This window comes from Toxotes jaculatrix, chromosome 1, assembly GCF_017976425.1.
Source record: "Toxotes jaculatrix isolate fToxJac2 chromosome 1, fToxJac2.pri, whole genome shotgun sequence".
NCBI lineage: Eukaryota > Metazoa > Chordata > Actinopteri > Toxotidae > Toxotes > Toxotes jaculatrix.
In genome coordinates this window covers 10,963,706-10,984,385 of record NC_054394.1, presented here as the reverse complement: position 1 = coordinate 10,984,385, position 20,680 = coordinate 10,963,706, and the positions used below count along the sequence as shown (strand labels likewise).

The following is a 20,680-nucleotide window of genomic DNA, read 5'->3' as shown; positions in this document are numbered from 1 at the left end:
CTACACATTATCTTGACTTTCAGTCATTTAAGCGTGATGAAGCTTGTAATCACTTCACAAGTAATATTCATTAGTCTATATTTCCATTTCCACATGTCAGTGAGGCACATCATTGCCATTACTGGTTACTGATTCTATTTGGCCATGAGAAATGTATAGCTGCATTGGAGGATTGAAAACAAAGGAAAACTAGTAATCTGATGCTCTCTTTGCCAATAAAACAGAGAATATTATGTTTTGTGCACTTCTACATTTAGCTTTGATGACATTATAAGCTCTTCTCTCTTTGCTGCAACACGGAGTTGTGCTCCATGTAATGGCTCCTCATGCATAATGTGACTTGTCTCTATTTTCTACATAAAGAATCCACATGTCAAAGAGAGTACAGAAATGGATCTTTGACTGTGTGGTGATGGCGTCTGACAAGGATGCAAATATGACCCAGTCAGTTTATTTTTCAGTTCTTTTTTTCACATCTCAACATGCCAGATTGTGGAAACTCAACAACAGCATGAAAACTAGTGTGACAGCTTCATGTATGCGCTGCACCCATGCCGCCATCCAATTGTTGCATTCACTGTTTGGTATTTGTAGGCATCTTATAAGCAGTGTGTGTTTTTCTGTGTTTATAAAGGTCAGATTTGCATCCCCGCGTGAATCATGAATGACAAAATCACATATAGTACCTGGGAAAATGCCTTAATGCATTAAACATATCACACCTAATCTTTTATGAAGGGGATGATTTCAGTAACTTGTCACACCTGTCACACGGCATTAGATCCTTTGGATCTACTGATATGGATTCTGTGTAAACCTGCAGATATGATCTCGCATGCAGCACCGAGAAACCGCTGCTGTAAGAGCGCTGCATAGAATTCATATTACATTCTGAGTGCACAGCGGATGTGTAAATGTATTTATTGTAGGCTATATGACATTTTGACAGGTGTTCACTGTTAGAGAAATACAAATTTCATCACCACATGTCAAAGATGCTGTATAACTGTCACCTACTCCTGTGCTGTTGTTCCACTGAATGTCAGAATCACATATAGATGCATCTTACTCAGTGAGTGTACAGTATAACCATGAGCTACCAGAGTAAAATACTTTTCAGATCAAATTAAAGAACTGACTATTTACAGTACAATATGAAAGACCTATGTACTATGGGCAATAAACTGGATACCAAAGGCTAGGCTTATTTTAAAATCATTTTGGTGCTATGTCATTGCTTGATCAATATATATTGACCAGATCGTTACTGGAAACAGGTTTCTTCAGTAACCACAGTTATGGATAGTAAAGTAATAATCCTTAAGATTGTAATCAAATGATGATTGATGTAATCAAATCCCAATTTTGCTGCTACTCATCGTCGGCATTTTTGGTGCAATTGCCAATCAATCTATTTACATTCACTAACTACCTACTCATAGCAGTTGAAATTGTGAGTGGCAGGGTTTGCCATTTCCTGATTCATATTGCCTTTACCTGTATGAGGCGACGATGCATGCATGTAAGTCAGTGTCACTGTTTGTAATTTTATCTCAGTTATATCATCCTCACTGTTTGCTCTTCACTCTCTTAACACTGTTACTGCAAACAGAACATTTCCTACAGCTGCTGCTTCAACTTAAAAGTGTAAATGCAATGTTTTTGTCTCTGAGCTTTGCACTAACTACAAGCTACAAACTTCAATCGTCAGAAATTCAACTGCAGAACAAGACAATGGTTATTTTCTGTTTTTTGGAGTTTTTTTTTGTGAAATGAACATGAATAGTTGCAGGCACCAGACTGTTAAATTCCAACTCCTCCAGTTACTGTACCCTGCTGTTGGTGCAGCATGAAAACACACTGTGGTGGCTCAGGACATGATGGGATGGGAACAATTATGGAATGGCTTCTTTATTAATGGCTTTTTTATTGTTTGGCTGCACTTTAAACAGATACACCACTTGCTCTCATGTTTTATTTCTTACTGTTTGAGGAGTGATTGCTGCCCCCAGAATCCTGGGACCTGTCATATTAATTCAACTGGGACTGAAATCCTAAGGATTAAAACTTTAAGTCCTCTGAAATATTACTGTTACTAAGTCATTGTTTGCATCCTAGATCATGTGTTCTTTGATATATGCAGTAGATTTCAACCATTGCAGGGGTTTCCAAAGGAAACCAAACACTTAACAGGAAAGAACAGCTCACTCAATTGGAGAGGTAGGTAGAGACAGCTTTCTGGAAGTCTGCATTATAATACGAAATCTATAGCAGTAGTGTTTTTTTTTCCAACAACACATACTAATTGAATAGTTCAGATTATCAAGAAAATATATAAATTCATTAGATTTCACAAATTACAGTAACAGGTCAAAATGGATAAACAAAGTACAATCAGTTACAACAAAATAATCTCCATCATTAAAGTCATGCATCAGTGGAGTATTTGTATATACATTCTTCAGAAGGTATAGATGACCTATGTGCCATCTGACCAGTGTTGGTAGTTGAAGAAAAGACCCCAAGGCAGTGTAAACATACAGCTTACATACTGTGAGTCTTGTTTTCTGGAAAGCACCCTTTTCTGCCAGTTGAGCTTCCTGTTCCTGTTTTACTGAAATAAGAAAGGACGAATGGGGACACAATGTGTATATTCAAAGACTTGGAGAAGTGTAGCACCCAGTACTGACAGTCTGTCTTTATGCTGAGTTACAATTTGATGGAGCTGACAAATGAAAATAGGACCTGCTTTCTTCCTCTTGCTGTTAACACAACATTAAACAGGATGTGCCCAGAGAATCACAGTATCCCAGCCTGACCCACTGAGGCAGTGGAGAGGAAGAAAAAAAAAAAGAAAAAAAAAAAGAAAAAAGCCTAACACGTTATAGTTCTTCTGAGTCACTGGGCATCTCTGTCTGTCCCCACACGGCATGGATGAATGCACTTGGGAAGACTCTGTTCCCTAATTTTATTTGCTGGATTTCTGCTGAACCCTTACTTGTCTGGAGCCACTCATTTCAGAACCAGCACCACTTCACGCTTTATTTATAATTCAAACAAAGCCACTCTGCCAGGGGGGTGCATAGATATTTGTATATTTGCGCAGATACACAGTAAACACCTCTTTTGAAAGTCTGTGATGTGTCCTAGCATGTAACCAAACCAGACTGATAGAGTTGCAATATGAGAAATAGAGTTGGTTGGACAGTATTACACTGTAGATTGCAGAGAACTGAACTGTTGGTTCATTATTGGGATATCAGTGTGAAATATGCTTTGCGCAACAGTGTGTATGAGTCTTCTTTAAACCCCCACATTCTCATCAGTGCTGGTGGAGCCCTTGTTTGCCATGGGTCCAGGATACCAAAACAGCATAAAATAGTACAGACAAACTCCATCAACAATGAACCAACAACAAATGGATTCCATTCACATTTCAATGGAATAGCAATCAGGGTCACTCTAGTGTGGCAGCTTTCCAGTGCCTGATCAAGACCTGTAAAATAAACAGACAACAAATCACAATTCTGTTAGAATAACTGTAATGCTTCAGACTAACAAACTCCATTTCCCATAAGTCCTAGATGTTTGGAGGCAAAAGCATCATGGTAACCTTAACACAACCTTTTAATCAACAACCTTAACACATGGTTAAGGTTGCTATTTAAAAGATGTCACCTGACTTCCACCTTTGCTTTCATCTTAATTACTGTGGCCACTAGAGGTCGCCTGACAATAAAATGTAACTGTGGGTATAATATAAACACACCAAAGCAGCACCACAACCCCATGCAGGCTTTGTAATGTGGAGAAACTCAAAGCTTAACAGGCCCTGTTGGGGCAGTTTCTGCTGTATTGAGACCTTTAATCAAACCAGTTTTTCATACTTGTGTTGTCATTTTAACAGTAACAGAAAATTACAGCACCTCTTTTTTGTAATCAGCAATAGTACACAAATCTAAGACAAGCTGTTACAAGCAAGACGTACCATCATATGCTATTTTGTTCAAATGAAACCCAGTTAGTGTGGATTTTAACTGGTGTCAATACTTCTAACCATTATAGCCAGCTTTCTGAAACTGCATGATTATGTGTGTTTCTCCAGTGAAACTAAGACAGAACCATACAGCACTCGAACCTATTGATGCTCTGCTTGTGTGTATCAGCTCTCTATGTGAAGTCATTTTAACAGGATATAATAGTAATTCTGAGTGCAATGATACACTTCCTAATAGCACTACTGGAAAGTTCAACACCCCTACATCTCCCTTTGAGGGAAAATATGAAAGTTTCAGAGGCAGTTAATTTTAACTGGAGAACATAATTCATTAAATCATCAGATATTTCAGCCAGGAATCCATTAAGTCCACTGAGTAATTCAGAACACTGTGAGGCTCTTCATAAAACTGCATTTAGCTGCCACCTTGTCATGTGGTTCACTGTAACTCATAGACGGGAAAATGGCACAAACCCTGATTTATGGTTTGCCTTTCAGTTCCCATTCTACAAAAAGAATTCTGAAAATTGCCCAGGGATTAATTATACATACAAGTGGCAGATTTTGAGAACATTACAAATACAATGAACAACCTCCCAGTAAAATCAATTACCGACTATGTCATAAAAAAAAGTACGTTCTGTCTTACTTACTGTGATATCTTGCAGTTGGTTGTGGTAACAAACCGTCCTGTATAGTGTATGTTACACCTGACCACATTGTTGGTAAAGTCTGATTCAAGCACCAAGAATTTGGGATTAACCTGGAGCTGGAGACAAAAGACAACACACAAGTTGCAATTCACCATAATCACTAAATCTCAGCAAACAGCTAATGGCCCCAATAATGATTCAATAAAGAATGTATTTGGGATAAATAACACTGAACACGATCATCAATAGATCATTTGTGTGTACTGTACATCTTGCAGCCATATTGACCAAATAAAATATGCATGAAAAACAGACAATGTGATGGATGGGAAACCAGTGCCACTGAGCCATGAAGTGCTACAACTTTAAGTGGTAACCTAAAAACTTGCCATGTCCTGCACACCAGGTCCTCACTTGACTCTTACCTTTAGTATGTAGTTTCCAGGTTTGATGTCCGTGATATCGATCCACTGGCAGTCAATATCAGCATTGTATGTATCGTAGCAGCCAGGGCTCAGACCCTGAAGAAACAGAGAGACACTAGTGAGGAATACTGATCTGAGTCAAAAACTGTTGGGAAGTCAGTGGTCATAGCAAATATGTAATATGTTCTAGTAAACAGATGCAGGCCAATGAATAAAATCAAGCCCTAGCAACAACTTAGTTATTATTCCTGTGTACCAATAATTATATGCACTAAATTTTTGTAATGTTTTTGGCATTACTGTAGACCATAATGGCATAACTACAGTGGACACTGGCTTTGTGGTTGATAAAGCATGCGGTATAAAGTGTACCAAAAGTATTGTGGGTGACCACCAAATGAACATCTATTGCCACAATGTCCTCTCATGTTTCTGTTTGTTGCATTACCTGCGTGTGAGCGGTGCAAGCATAGCGCTTCAGGTGACCAAAGTCACAGGTGGTGTCCTCAAGACAGAAGCTAGCCTTGTGACCCTCTGCCACTTTACGTCCTGTGCTGACCTCCAGCAAATCATAATGGCTGAACTCGTCCATGCTGTGGTAGTGCCTGTCGCAACGAGCAAAACACTGTGCATGTAGTTAAAAATGAAACAATCAAAGAGTTTAAGCTTACTCTAGTGCTAATCTGTTATTTTGTGTGTAGCTAAGTAACAATATTCAAGCAGAAGTTTATCAAGATTATTAAACTTATATTGTAATGATGCAGCCATTTTGTTTAAGCCATTAAATGCGTTCACTTCCTATATATTCAACCTGCTGACCTCATCTATTAACATTTTTGTAAGTGCTGTTGCACCTTGACTGAACACATCATTAAATATGAAAGGACAATGGATACTAATTAATGGCAACAATAAAGTATTGCTGAAGCACGACATTAACACCCTAATGATGTATGAATGTTGTTAATTAGCTTCTATCAGTCGGCAAGATCAGAGGTGTTTGTGCATGCGATGGTGTGTATGCATTTATGTGTGTGTCCGAGTTCGTGGTTATTTATAAGCGTGCGGGCACATTTGTGTGAGCATGTGTAAATTTGTGTGTGTATCATTGAAAAAGTGTATTTGTGCACCGGTTTCAGCGTGTTGTGTGTGTGTTTGCACAGCTTTAGCAGCTTAGGAAAGCCTGGATGCACATGGCCACTGATCATCTCAACTGAGCCGGAATATGAACCAAGTGACTCTCAGTGAGTGACTCTGTCAATGAGCTGGTCCATTTGACATTATCTGCAATATTAACTGCTATATGGCTTGGACTTGTCCCAGATGTCAAAGTGACCTGGGATGCTATACACTTTTTACAGGCCCACTGTGCGCACAATTGTAGTGCATGCTAACAAGTGCGTACTTGCACTGAGTGCCTTGACAACATAATTTCATGTTGCTGGAAAAAGCTATACTATACCTTTGGTCATTAGTGTCATGGATTAATGCGTGTTTTATGCACATTTATTGAAATACACATACAATGATAATTAGAACACCCTATCCACTTCCACTATCCACATGACTGAAGGGAATGTTGTGTCTATCTATCTATCTATCTATCTAATGCAGCAGCTTCACAATAAAGCCTACTGAAGCTCAGAGAGGTGTTTATCTAACTCTGTGGTCATTTTGGAGAATGTTTTTGTTGTGATATTGTATTGCATTAAGCTGCTGAATTGCACCGGATGTATCATAAAGCTGTTTATAATATTTTGTTCAACCCATATTGACAGAATCTAATTATCTGGTAGTCATTGTAGATAGCAACTAGGAACACACAGTATGTCAGTGATATGAGCAAGGCAAGTTACCAATTGCCAGATTTGAGATATGTGAAAACACTATTACAGCATATTTTTTAAATAAAATTAAGAAAGTAAAGCAGCTGCTAATTAGGAAGCACTAGAGGTCTGTACATGTAAGTTTACTTAGTTGCCTATTTTCAAATAATGTACAGAGGCTGTACCTTCTCTATTTGGAAAAAATCTAGCCATCATGTGCTATAAATAAGTTTCCTATCATGGTACCAAAGTTACTTAAAAAAACACATATTAAGATAATTATTATTCCCAAAGTTATGATGATTCTTAAGAGCTGACGAGGTATGAATGTTATCAATTCACCACATTAATAACTAGATTAGAAATAAAAACCTCTCTAAACTGTTGACCCCAATGGTCTTTTAGATATAAAAACAGCAATCAACAACATGACAATGTTCCTATAGGGGGACATGCAATTGAAATCATAGATCACAGGATTTAAATACAACTACTAGCAGTTATTGAAATTACTTATTTCCATTATTCACTGACTCTTAAATTGCTCCATACAATATACTTAAGTGGTGTTGACTTTAGTTGTTGTAGCAGGTGAGGTAAGCACTCTGGAGCTCTTACAGTCAGACAAACTCAGACTATATAAATATTGCCCTTTCGTCTTACTTCATAGCCCATGTTTCAACATAGCAACAGCTTTTACTGGAACAGTCATTAAAGATTGAAGGATGACTTGGAAGGAAAAGTGGGTACTTTCCACCGATGGAGCAAGTGACCATTCAAGAACTCATTCTTTCCATGGGAGAGGCAACCAATTAGGAGTTACTCTCAGGTAGAAACCTGTGTGTTGTTATCTGCGGCTGTACACGATCTTTAATGTGACTGGAGGGATAAATTACTCTCCTGTTTCTGTTGACATGCAAATGTATGTGTCTGTGTCTGTTTATAGGCTTTTAAATGCCATTATATGCATAGGGGTAAACACGCAATTTGTGCACTGCATATGTGAGTGTATACATTCACATATGTGAATAAACCAGGGCAGGAACTGGAGGGGCCTGGAATTTTGAAGAACAATCTTTGTTTGTCTTCCAGAACCTGGTATTCATTTTGGTGGCAATCTTGAGATGATTATCTACAGTATATGTGCGTATGTGTGTCTGTGAAATAGAAAGGAATAATACGGGAAGCCGGGAAAAAGAATGAGAGTGGGAGGAGCTGCACTACGAGGTGCCTGGAAAGGTCCCCAGCCTCCTTGGATTCCTGGATCCCCGTACTCACTATGTCAGCTAAAGAGAATCTAGTGTTGGAAGGAAACATAAAGGATTTAACAAGAATAGCTTGTAATCATAATGTACAAAACATTCCACGTCTTCTTCATAGTCATGAGTCATTTTCCACTTGTGTTGCAACAAACAAGACTTTGAAGGTTTCTCGGATCACAGCTTGGATTGTAATACACAGAAGCCTGCAGTAGGGTCTTTGACAACTATCCAGCAGTGGCCTGACATTTGCCCTCCTGCAACCAGGATATGAAGACAAATGTCCAAGCACCTGCACAAATAGCAGCCGCGATCTTTGACCACAGAGGTCACGTAGCTTAATAAAGCTGACTGAGACAAATAAAGCATAAGCCGAAGAACTCTTCTGTTAACTTCTGTAATTTCAAAAATAAAAGTTAAACCAAACAAATCAAACACTTGTAATGGGTTCCCATGCCTCTCTCACTGATTGGCATAACAAAATAAGCTCTATGTGGAATTCTGTGTCCTCACTTGGGTCCAAAAGTAAAAAAAACAAAACAAAACACAGAATTCCAACATTTTTCCAGCCCATGATACTCTCGAGGATGCTGTTCCCTTCCCTTCTTCTAATATACAAGTGGGAAAGATAGGAGTGAATGTAATGAAGAGCAAAACTGTCAACTACACAGCTTATTCAACAAAAAGGAAAAGTAGGCAGGAAAGTTTATTGTGAGAATCTGGGTTAGAGATTTTCTTCCCCTAAAGAGATTTCTTTATAACCAAACACTCTGTCCCAGTAACCCACATCCATGCCATCATACTTTAGCAGCCCTGTGATCTGGTGTCACAGATTGACAGAAAAAAAATGGATTGATTCATTCTGATCACACAGTCAGTGGAATGATTGCCTTGGCTTTCTGCCCCTTGGGAACCACTGTGTAAATTCAGACTGATGTCAGACAGCAACAACACTGCCAATCTCCTAACGGCCAGTCAACATTCCTCTAAGATGAGGATAGTAAAAGCAGAGCCTGGCACTCGCGTCAGAGGGCGGACTTGCTGAAGCTGAGATAAGAGCTGGTCTACATGGAATATAATGTCATAAAACAATGACGATACCCTCAGAATCACCTCACCAGCAGTCCCCCAGAGATACTCAATCAAAGCTGCTGCAGCCTTGCTAAACCAAGGAAAATCTGTCCACTGAGGAACATACCATGAGAAAACTGCTTTCTGAATTGATCAAATCCACATAGGCAAATACTATCATTCTTCATGTAATGTGGATTTTAGAGTGAAATGTCCTGTTCTTCTAATGCGGAACAATGCAAATGCAATTGTGCGTCAGTGCATTGTCACTGATGGCCATCAAATCTGAGCTTGTCAGGGACTTGGACTTTGACGAAGCTGTGGCTGCATTTGCCAAGAGGAAAGTGCATTCCACTCTGGAACAGTGTATTAAAGGTTTCGCTTTGTATAGCCTGAGATTGGCTGGTGTGTTCAAATAATAATAATAATTAACAACTTTATTTATACAGCAAAGTTACAAAGTGCTCTATGTGGTTGAGCCAGGATTAAAACATTTCAGGGCTGAGGCGAATACAATCAGGCAATTAAAATAATGCAGAAATAACATGGTGTGCTTGAATTAATATAAGGCTTTTTTGAAAAGATATGTTTTGAGAAGTGATTTAAAAGATGACACTGATGAAATAATTGGTTAAAACGTATATTGAAAATATCTAATCATCACATCACAAAATGTGAGATTGAGCTAGATTTGCCGCTTGCATCTTTATTTTATAACCAGAAAGGGGAGAGAGGAGGAGATCATCAGGCAGACAGACAGACTCAGAGAGAGACAGCCCCTGGAGAGCAAAGGAGAGGAACAGGAGAGAGACAGTCAGACAGGTATTACCATTATGAAAAAAAAAAAAAAAAAAGAAAAAAGCTATGGCTGCTTTATTTTCCATTTAATATCAGATACTTCAAGGCTTTTAGTCAAGTTCTATTGTTAAGGTTACTTTCAGTGTTTACTTTTCATTTTCAAATGAGGCACAGTGCTCTCCATGATGAATTAGAACTATTCTGTATACGTGCTGTATGCTATGTCGGATTTATTAAAGAAGGAAAAGCCTGACCACCAAACCAAGCTGGCTGGGGGCCCGTCAAACATTTGCGCCCAGGGGTTTGTAACTTGATGATTTAGGCCTGGCAAGGGTTTTCTAGTATGGACCAACAACCACACAATGTTCTTCTTCAACAGAGAACTTTCACCACCTCAAAACCCACCATGAACCTAGGCATTTAAAATATTAATGCTAAGGTTGGGGTGGGCCATCACCAGCGAAATGACAACTGCACCCTAATTTTTATAAACATTCAAACTCATTTACTACTTAAGGGCTCTCTTCTTCTGGGTACATTGGGTTTACGTTGGGTTACATCCAGCTCCCAGCGATGAGAGGGTGAGTGCTGCTGCTGCTGTTTTGTACAAGCTAATTTAGGTTTGAACTAGAGGTGTGTCCCAGATACAGACATCTACATATCAATGCTGCCCTTTTGCCTATAAAGATGGTGAGATGGCAATAGTTGTGTAAAAGAACACAGTAGTTATAAACTGTAACCCTCATGCTATGACCAAATCTGAAGCTGTCTTGCTTTGTCATATACATTACTGAAATAATCAATTTCACCATTAACCTATATCAGGAATTTTACAACTCTTAGAACATACATTACAATCAACCAGATCTATTTGTTTTATAATATTTAAAGGTGATTAACACATACCAGCCCATGTGTACATACATTATAAATACACTGTAAGAGTAAAATCAGACTGACATAAAAATGCTTGCTAACCAGCTCCCTGGTTACCACAACAGTTGATACTGTAGTCACTAAAGCCTGACTGGCTGATTCGGTAAAATCTGTTTTGTATTAAGCACTTACTGATGACAGCTATGCCACTCCCAGGTATGACGTGGCCTGTTAGGCATGAAGTCGGCAGTGCCCTTGTTCTTCACCCTCTGTGGGAATCGCAGCAGGACCCTTACATCATAGTCGGTGGTCTCAGGGCTATAGGCAGAGCTGAATGGCAGACACATACAACAAGACAAAAAAAAAAAACTATGAGGGAAACTGCAGAGGAATGTCGGCATGTCTGTTTCTCATAACAAGACAAGGAAAGGAAAAAAAGGAGCAGGACTGTAAAGGCTTGGAGGCAGAAGCATATCTACTAAATAATTCATTCTACAGATTACAACCATCTCTTCAAGTACACAGTTTCAGAACGGGGGAGAGGGAGCAGTCTGTTGCATGATTCACTTTTTTTTGTGTGTGTGAAAAAGGAGGCACAACCTCGAATTCACAGTACCACTGAAGATCTAAGCCATTCGTCTTGTGGCTGTTGTTGACATTGGAGTGTATGGCAAATTACAACAGCCCATCTGTCGGTGATTGCTGCAAACTCAGACAGGATATGAAAGGGCTTTGAGGGATGGCTGTGCTTGTGATGGGAAAAGGGCAAATAGAGCAGCCATGGGGACAGCACACTTCCATCATTTCAGTAGTGTCCCTAGTGCAGAGACGGTCAAAGGGCCCAGGCCTGGGGCTCAGGGGATGCTATCTGCCAACACAAAGAAATGAAACTAACGGCAAACGTGTATCCCCAAAGGTGACCAGGATTTAGTTCACGTATGTTGTGCTGTTGGTCAATGATATTATTTCCTCCAGATATTATTGCACAAAATGGGTATAATTCTGAAGGCTATGTTAAAATTGTGGATGGTGTGCTCACTGGTTACTGCTACCCAAAAGCCGAAAAACAAAAGCAGGATATAAACCAGACATAAAATCAGTCTATCAGAAGGCACACAGGAACACAGTTCATTGTTTCCAATTTACCTAATATGAATGTCTTTGGACTGAGCTTAACACTGAGCCGCGACGCTGCGCTTAAGACACTGCAGAAAGCGTAAAAATGAGAACATTCGTCACTAACATTAAGACAGAAGCCACAGAGGCAAGAACATTTCTGATGCTGCGACATCAGAATGAACCCACTGAAAAAGTAAAGAAATGTATGAATAAATAAATGCAAGCCAGTAAGGGACATCAAGAATTGGGTTTACCTTGACAGACATTTTTCCTCTGCAGCGCAGCGGAGAGAATACATATGGGCTCTCTGGATATATGTGGAAGCCTGGACATAGTTGGGGTCAGGAACCAAGTCAGGCAAACCTGAAATGATAGACAGACTGTTCACCCTGTACTGTCACTGTATGTTGTCTCAACTTTAAAAACAATAACAGTAGGTTGTTCACAAATCACAAACATCTGCTCTGCTCAAAAATTACTTTACAATTACTTTTACATCTTATTAGAAGAATGTTATTCATTGTAGTTCAATCAAACAAAATATATTTATAGGACTATTTTTTAAGATTTCATTAATAACCAAAGTAACTCAAATGTCAATGATTGATCATTTCGTGATAGGTCATCTTTTGATTTCTGAATTCCAAGCCAAAACTGCCAGTGAGCTCCTTCTCATATTTGTCATCAATGTTTTATTACCTGGTTAAATATGGTAGTGCTGATGGAGGATATGATGGGCAACGATCCAGTGACAGGGCCCACAGTTCAAGACTGGGTCACTCTAGAGACAGCCATTGGCCACTAATTACTGTGCATTCCAGATTACTATCATGGTTTTCTAATGAGACGCTTCTGCTCATATTCCTCTCAGACAGGGGTGAGTTTGAGGTGAGGGAGCATGGGGGTTACATTCTGATCTCCCTAAAAATCTAAGAAACATATAACCGTTTTCAGTGTTGAACACATTAGGTTTCCCAGCAAATATATCTTATTTTTAGAGCAAAACAAGTAGACCAAAACCTGCTTGCTTTCTTGGCTAATGTGATTTAATCAACCATGACACTAATCATAATGTGAGTGTGCCACTTCAGCTTAACTTTTAACATAGTAAACATAGGATGACTGGTCATGTCTGTTGGGGATAAAGCTAAACCTGGAAATATCTGAGCTACAATATCACAGGAATACTTGATGCAATGCAGCCTGTGTTTTTCCTTACTTTGGTTTCTGCAAACAAGTGACAGAGATGAAGAGATGTAGAAAGGCATAGGTGCACAGAGATACAACAAGAGAGCTAGACAGAGTCAGGGAGAGGGAGAACATGCGTGCTAGGGTAAAACAACAGTGATCTCACACCACTCCTGTTTTTAAAGCGGGCCACTGACCAAGTCTGTCAGAAAACCTGAGAAGCAAGTAAAACAGAAAAGCAGGCCTGACTTGTCAGAGTGAATGTGTTTCTGTCCCATTCCCAATAAAGGCCATGCCAGCAAGGGTCTCTGGTATAGCTTATCAGCCTCCTCTGTTGAGCTCACAAAGACCAGACATGCTTTAATGTGAGATTGTTCAAGCAACTGAAAGTCAAACCATGTGACCTCTAGGCCTGGAAACATTCATAAAATCCGAAAAATGATGTACAATCTTTAATTTCTGTGGTAGTATGTTTGGAAAAGATGGAAAATGGAAAACAAGATACATGATTAAATAATGTTATCTTTTGATTTTGGCCCATAGCATGAAGGGCTTTGGTTTCTCAGTAGTTATCGTCTGTTTATGTTCATATTTGCCTGCGTTTAACGACCAGGTGAGTCTTCCCTCCTCAGCTGCAAGTTTAAATAAGGCCTTTGCGGGCGTTGTGTAAACATCCCATCTGACAGCACCCTCTGAGGCACACGTATAGGACAGGGGGGAAGCTTCCTGGGGCAGACCATGTAAACACTAAGACCAGTGTGAAACGAAGAGGTTTTCCAACAGCACTCTCAACTCCGTTTTTTCTCCTCACCCTAGGAAGGCTTTGTTCTCTGCCCTCTAATCTCCTGAAATGTGAAATTGGGTCTCTTTCAGAGGGATAAAATGTATTGAGAAGCCAAAGCTGATCAGCTCTCGACAGCATGTGACAAAGCCACACATTACACTCTAAGTGGGGCACGGAGAGTCGAAACTGGATCTTGCCAGGCTTTTTATACCATCTAATAAAGCATAATAAAAGACATGACGGCTCCCTCAGCTATGGGCTGGTTAGCTGCAAAAGACTGACACAGGAATTTAACAGTGAAAAATCTAAAATCTCAATAGCATCAATATGGTAAACTCTACTCTCACAGCTTCCTTCGTCAGGCAGTTTATACTTTGTCTTGTAATAAAAGCTATTGCTTCTTATCAGTTTTTATGATTGTCTGCCACTTTACTTTTGGTGGTCAGTTGAAATATTACAGATTAATTTCAGCAAGGGTGAAGTACTAAAACATTCTCTCTTAATTTGAACATATCAAGGTAAAACTAATGAGAGAAATAACTGTGGTGCTGCCTTGATGAATTAATCTGTACCAATTATGGTCTAATTATTCTAACCTATAACTGCTGGCAGCTTTGTCAGGGAATATGAGAGTAAGGAAGAGTGAGATGAAATGACAGTGTGCTGCAAAGGGCATAGTAAGGATCATATGCAGACTTTATAAACCAATCTTTGCCATGACACTTCATCAAAGACAATTCACTACTCACAAAACCACTGCGACACCGCAGCTTTCAAAACTGGAGCATACTGTCACCAAGGCCGCACAATCTGATTCCTCTCAGCAACAACTTGGTCATAGTACAGGTAACACTGAGTTAAGTGCCCTTGAATTTGTGTGCACATCAGACTCACTGTTGATCACAGTCTGTTCTTTGTTAGTTTGCGTAGTACTAGAAAATAGGGATTTCTCAGGAAAAAAAAATATTGCACAGATGTGATTCAGGAGAACACCTTCGACTTCTTCACTCTTAGCATTAGAACTGATGTTTTGTGTTAATCTGCAACACAGATTAACACAAATATGTTTCGAAAGAAATGTAATGCCAACTGGATAACATTTTCTATTACACAATAAGGAAATATTGATTAAAATATTTGGCAAGTCGTGAAAATGTTGATATTTCACTTGTTTTCCGCCAAAATATCTGAACTAACAACACAACATCTGCTTGTAGAGACTGAATAAGAATTGGTGAACTGCTGAATTCATAGTCCAAACAAATAGGGTGTGGCATATTGCCAGTCCGCCCTATCACAGAGACAGGGAAGATGCAGTGATGGCAGGGGCAGAGGACGAGCCATGAGGGGTTGAGGAACATGAGAGAAAAGTGCATGAATGTCAGAGAGGAATAATGGCTGCAACATAGGTTCATAGCCTACTCACACTTTCTTATCTTCATCCTCTTATCTTGGACAGAGGACAGATTGTGATTCACTATGGCCTCTTGAGGTACAAAGTGGTATTATTAGATGGGCTAGCTCATTAGCATGCTAACTTCAATAGATATCTCTGCAATACAATACATAGACGTCTTTGACACATCAAAAATGTTTTGGATTCACATTCTGTTGATAATCTTAGTTCATTTTTGAAAAAATTCTCATACATTGCCCCTATAAGGTTAGGGAAAGGTCGACGTCCATTATCAGGTTTGATGTGTTTTAAATGTTGTATATGTGACTAGATATTTTGTCTGTAAATAGTTTCCAATAAAAAAGGGTTAGTAAAGTTAAATAAGTATGGAATTGTACAATTCATATCTTTAAAACCCATTTTCTCAAAATGAGTTTTTTCTCATACTGAGCCATAAATCTCAATTTCAGTAGCTTTTACATGCACCAAACTTTCCAGTTTTATTCCTATCTATATTCTGAAGGTTTCAGAGTAGTTTGTTCATATATTATATATTATATCATAGCCTGGTTTATATAACATTTTATTCCTAAAAACATGGTGAAAATGCATTTTTTTTATGGCTGCTGACAGTATTTTCTGATTTGTGGAGTGATAAGAAGAAATATCCAAAATCCCCTCTGTGAAAATCTTTGACTCTAATATGTCAACAAAATGAACCTTTTTTAAAATGAGAACTTTGAACCTGGCTTTATACAATATTCGAGTTTATGTTCTGGACATTTATGCAAATGAGCACATATTTGATTGGGTAATGCCTAAAATTTCAGACAACTATATAAATACAAAAAATAAGTGCTCAACCAGGGAAGTTTTATTGTGATTTCTTTTAGTTAAAACTTTTACCCTATTTGCCTATAGTGCCTTGCCTTAACAGGTTGTCTGTGGAAATATTTGACAACTTAAAGCAATGAATGTGCAGCGGCTGCATGCTGAAACTTGTTTCATGGCCTTAATCTTAATTATTGCAGTTATCTGGTTGGTTGCTAATGGAAATGTTTGCCAGCTTATCCAGCCATGCTAACCTTAAACCCTCACCCTATTTGTGCTCAGTTGTATTATTGTATTGTACGCTGACCTTAATCAGACACACATGATGATATAGACTGACTTCATTTGAATTATTTCATGAGCAGCCTGGACATTGAAATACATGTTTATTTTGATATTTTAAAGGTCTCCTGTGCTTAACTTCCTCCATAACCACACAACATTGTGTTTAAAAACAGCACTATAAAACTTGTTTTAGGTCAATTTTAAACTTGCAGATCACAGTAGTTATTACAGTACTGTGCCACGAAGCAATGCAATAAAAAAAAAATCAAGTTTTTAACAGCTCCCAATGGCTGAATCTTTATCACAATGATTACTGAGATCACTAAGGCATCTGCACATATGCTGGCTTTTTGTGCTGCAGAAATGGCTCCCAACTCTAGAGTGTCTAATGAAGGATGGTTGCAAGGCACACAGCACACTAGAGAGACTGCTGCACAGTGAGGCAGATCACTGAGTGAAACAGAAGGTAAATCTACATTATTAAGTGTCAGAGAATTTTGTTGGAGGTCCTCCTTTCCTCTTAGCTCAGACCAGACACAACCTCCGGCAGTCAGAACATAGAGAAACACCACATGTTGTTTGCATTTAGCATTAGTTGTTTTTTTTCCCTCGCCATAGACAAAACACGAGAAACTTACTTCCTTACTTCCAAATAAAGGTTATTAATTGATAATAGATTTAAAGAAAGTGTCTGCTATGTGACTTTTTTTTTTTTTTTTAAGTCAGGGTACTGCATGATTTGACTCTCCTCATACCCCCACCCCCACCCCCACCCCCCAATAACTGCCTAAATATTTCTTTGATTTCCTGTAGCTGAAGCAATGGACCCCATGTGTTACTGGGGACTTTCCACGTTCTCCCTCCCCCTCAAGGAGTGGTGAGGTACTGTATCCCCCTCCCTTGTTTCCCCTCTCCTGTCCTCAAACACAGCCGACAGCCACAGCTCACCACCACCCCCCTGTCACCAGCCCCCTCTATGAGGTCACCACCACCATTACCAAACTCCACACGCCTCACGAACCAGCTTTCAAGTCAACTTTCTTTCTTGCAGCACAGAACTCCCCTCAGAAAAACACAGTGGTTCTTGTGTGTGCTCTCTGTACATTGGCAGGGCTTGCTCAACACCTGGTTTCAATAACCGTACAAGTGGGAAAAGATGAACCTTGTGTCCACTTTACTTTGTTTGTAAACTGAAAAAGCGGCTGAATTTTAAGCAGCTGTTTCATTCTGATTACTTCAGATATCTGACAAACATGAAAGAAGGATATCGGAGGGGGTTGGTGAGCTCTCTACACCCCTGGGTTTTACATATTTCAAATTCATATGTCCAGCAGTAACAGAGATCACATGGCGAGCTTTTTATTTTCTGCCTCAAAGACAGAAATACCTTGGGTGAATGCCTGCAAGAGAACTCGCTCTATTTTTCCACTGGAAATGTGAAATATTTTAAGTGCCTCATAGCACATTGCTCAAAATCTGCATCTACAGTCACTCTACTCATGTATCACAGCCTCTCCTAATATTATCAAGATTTGCCCAAAACTTCCTGAACAAAATGGGAAATAAAGGATACATTGTGTTAGTTCACAAACACCCAAACAGATGGATTACTGTACCTCTCTGTTCTTGTCGGTACACACTCCCAGCATTCATACTGGGGTTCTCAAGGGCAGAGTTTGGAGAATTCCTGCCTGGAGGAATGGGCTGTAGGAAAGGAGGCCGGGGTCTTCCAAATGGAGGAAACTGCTCATACTGAGGGCTCCTGATTTGTGGTTGACTGGCTGGTCCTGTCCTGTCCACTAACACAGGTGTAGCCTGATTGGCATCAGGGGCAGGGACAGCAGGAGCAGTGTCTTCATTGTAGAGACTGTGGGTGTATCTGTGGTCCAGACCATCTGTAAATGGTGGTTGGGCAGCATGTGCAGGCACAGCAGGATTGGGACCGTAGCTGTAAGACTGGTAGTAATGGTAGCCATCGTCAGTAAAATCAGATGGAGAGCCTGGGAGCACTGGGCCTAGACCACCTCCATACCCTCCTCCAGTGTAAGCCCGGCCAGCACCGTATCCTCCACCGCCATATCCCCCACCGGCAACAGGCTGAAACGGAGGCTCATAGCTCCTAACTGGTCCCTCCAAAACACCAGGGTCATAAGGTATTGGTTGGAAGGGAGGCTGTTGAGGAAATGGATATTGTGGGTAGGACGGTACATTATAGGAGGATGAAGAAAAAGATGATGATGAAAATGACGACGATGAAGAGCCTGTAGATGGCCTAAAGCGGGTGCTAGAGGATCCCTGGAACTGGCTACCACCTGTGCTGCTTGTGGTTTGTCGCCAATTATCAGGCACTTGCCCAAAGCCAAAAGGATGCCTTGCCTGCCCACGAACAGTCTCAGAGGATCCTCTTGATGGAGCCTGTCGGCGTACATTGCCTCCCTGAGGTCTGCCTGAAGAGCGTGGACGAGAGTCTGCCACTACTACCCTAGGACCTCTGTCCTGGGCCCCTGCCCCAGCTGGGACATATTCAGCTCCACTGTTCAGCAGGCTAAACACCCGGCCATTGTTCTCCCACTGAATCACCTGCCTCCATGGAGTGGCAGAGCTGTCCTGTCCCTGGGCCCGTCTCTGGCTCTGCCCCTGAGTCTGTGTGGCAACTTGAGCCTGCCCGAAGCCCAGCAGGATGAATGACAAACATGCCACAACAATAAGCAACATACTGGCTCCAAAGACGCCACAGCTCACCTCACAGGAATAAACCTTCCCAGTCCACCAGAGACTCAAACTCAAACCACCTGTAGCTCTGTCAATAAAACATGTGTATCCTCTTCCCGCGGCTTTGGTGTGAGTGTTGAGACAGACGCAGGGTTGAGAAGTAAGTCTGTGGTTGAGTGCATCTGCAGGTCTTCACTGCCAACAGTAGACGAGGTTGAATGTGCATTCAGGAGCAATCACACCCAGGAGAGCGAAAGTGGGCTTCAGAAGACCCACTGGTGCTGTTACCGTCTGTTAGTGCTATGAGAATATGTCCTGACTTCTTGTCGGTCTGCTGGCTCGCCTGTCAGTAGACTGAGCATTGCTGTCTGCCTTCTGGAAAGAAGTGTGTGTGCACTGCACGACTGCAAGCTTCTATTTGCCTGATTGCTTACAATGGGCTGTGAAAAAAATCTCAAACTTTTTTTTCCTTTTTTTTTAAACAGAGGTCCCACATGGCCCTAGTGCTAGTGATGTTTCCTGGTCTGCAGCAGCCGGGGCTCCAGAGTCAACATTACCATCTGCAAAGGCATTCAGACATACTGTACAACACATCTCACTTTCAGTGGCTTCAACTCTTTTCTCATCTTGAACTGGCATAGATAGGGACACTGTGATCCGGATTTTTCCACAGGTGTTTCAAAGGCTTGTTATGTTGTTGCTTTGCCTTTAACCCTTTAATTACAGTAACCATGTGCAGATGAGAAATGACCTAATTGGTAACAGGTCATACTGTCGCAGAGAGCCACTGATGCGATACACACAATAAACAGCAGTTTCTTTTTAACTGTATTCTACTGTAAAATCTAACATAAAGCACTGTTGAGGCACAGAAAGTCGTGTGTTTGCACAAACAGTGAGCACATAGTCAGAATATACTGTCTGGTAATATGCAATATGACCTCATATGAATGAGATAATGTCACCTTTTAAACACAATTCTCTGTTTATGTGGTGGATATGTTGGGAAATGTGTGTCCTGTACACCCCACCCTGAGAAATATCAAACTGGGGTCAGTTGGGTAAGTGTTCAAAGCCCTCCTCCCACCAAACACACACACACACCACCTCTCTCCACCCCTCATTCCCCTTGCTGCTTGTAGTACACTGAATGCACAAAAGACATGCATACATGCCGAGCTCCCCAGCAAGACAACACTGTGTGTGTTGTTGTCTGTGAATACTATCAAAGCACTGTTGCACTCTGAGACCCTCATTTACACAAATGTTCGGAGAAGACAAGTCATTAGTAAACACAATTCAGGTGGGATTTGAAACAGCTTGGTTACTGTTCGCCTTGATAGAGTGCATGCAGAAAGAATCAGGTTTCACCCTGTTATCAAAGTCAGCAGTTTGAAAGGTGTTTTCCTTGGAGTGACTTGCACAGGCAATGGCCACGATGTGCCACAGACTAAAGAAAG

At 40.4% G+C, this 20,680-nt stretch overlaps 1 protein-coding gene across 2 annotated transcripts; it reads right to left on the bottom strand.

Annotated features, from left to right (window-relative positions):
• Window positions 1-2,221: 2,221 nt before the first annotated feature.
• loxl1 (lysyl oxidase-like 1) lies at window positions 2,222-19,620 on the bottom strand. 2 transcript variants are annotated; one of them, XM_041036104.1, is made up of 7 exons: window positions 18,125-19,620; window positions 12,279-12,387; window positions 11,098-11,235; window positions 5,524-5,680; window positions 5,076-5,171; window positions 4,651-4,766; window positions 2,222-3,496 (listed from the first exon to the last, which is right to left on the bottom strand). In XM_041036104.1, the coding sequence occupies exons 1-7, from the start codon at window positions 19,221-19,223 to the stop codon at window positions 3,490-3,492; spliced, it is 1,722 nt and encodes a 573-aa protein (XP_040892038.1). In that variant the 5' UTR covers window positions 19,224-19,620; the 3' UTR covers window positions 2,222-3,489. The 2 variants fall into 2 exon arrangements, with proteins under 2 accessions (XP_040892038.1, XP_040892048.1); XM_041036114.1 differs by lacking the exons at window positions 2,222-3,496; window positions 4,651-4,766; window positions 5,076-5,171; window positions 5,524-5,680 and adding an exon at window positions 9,648-10,010.
• Window positions 19,621-20,680: the final 1,060 nt, after the last annotated feature.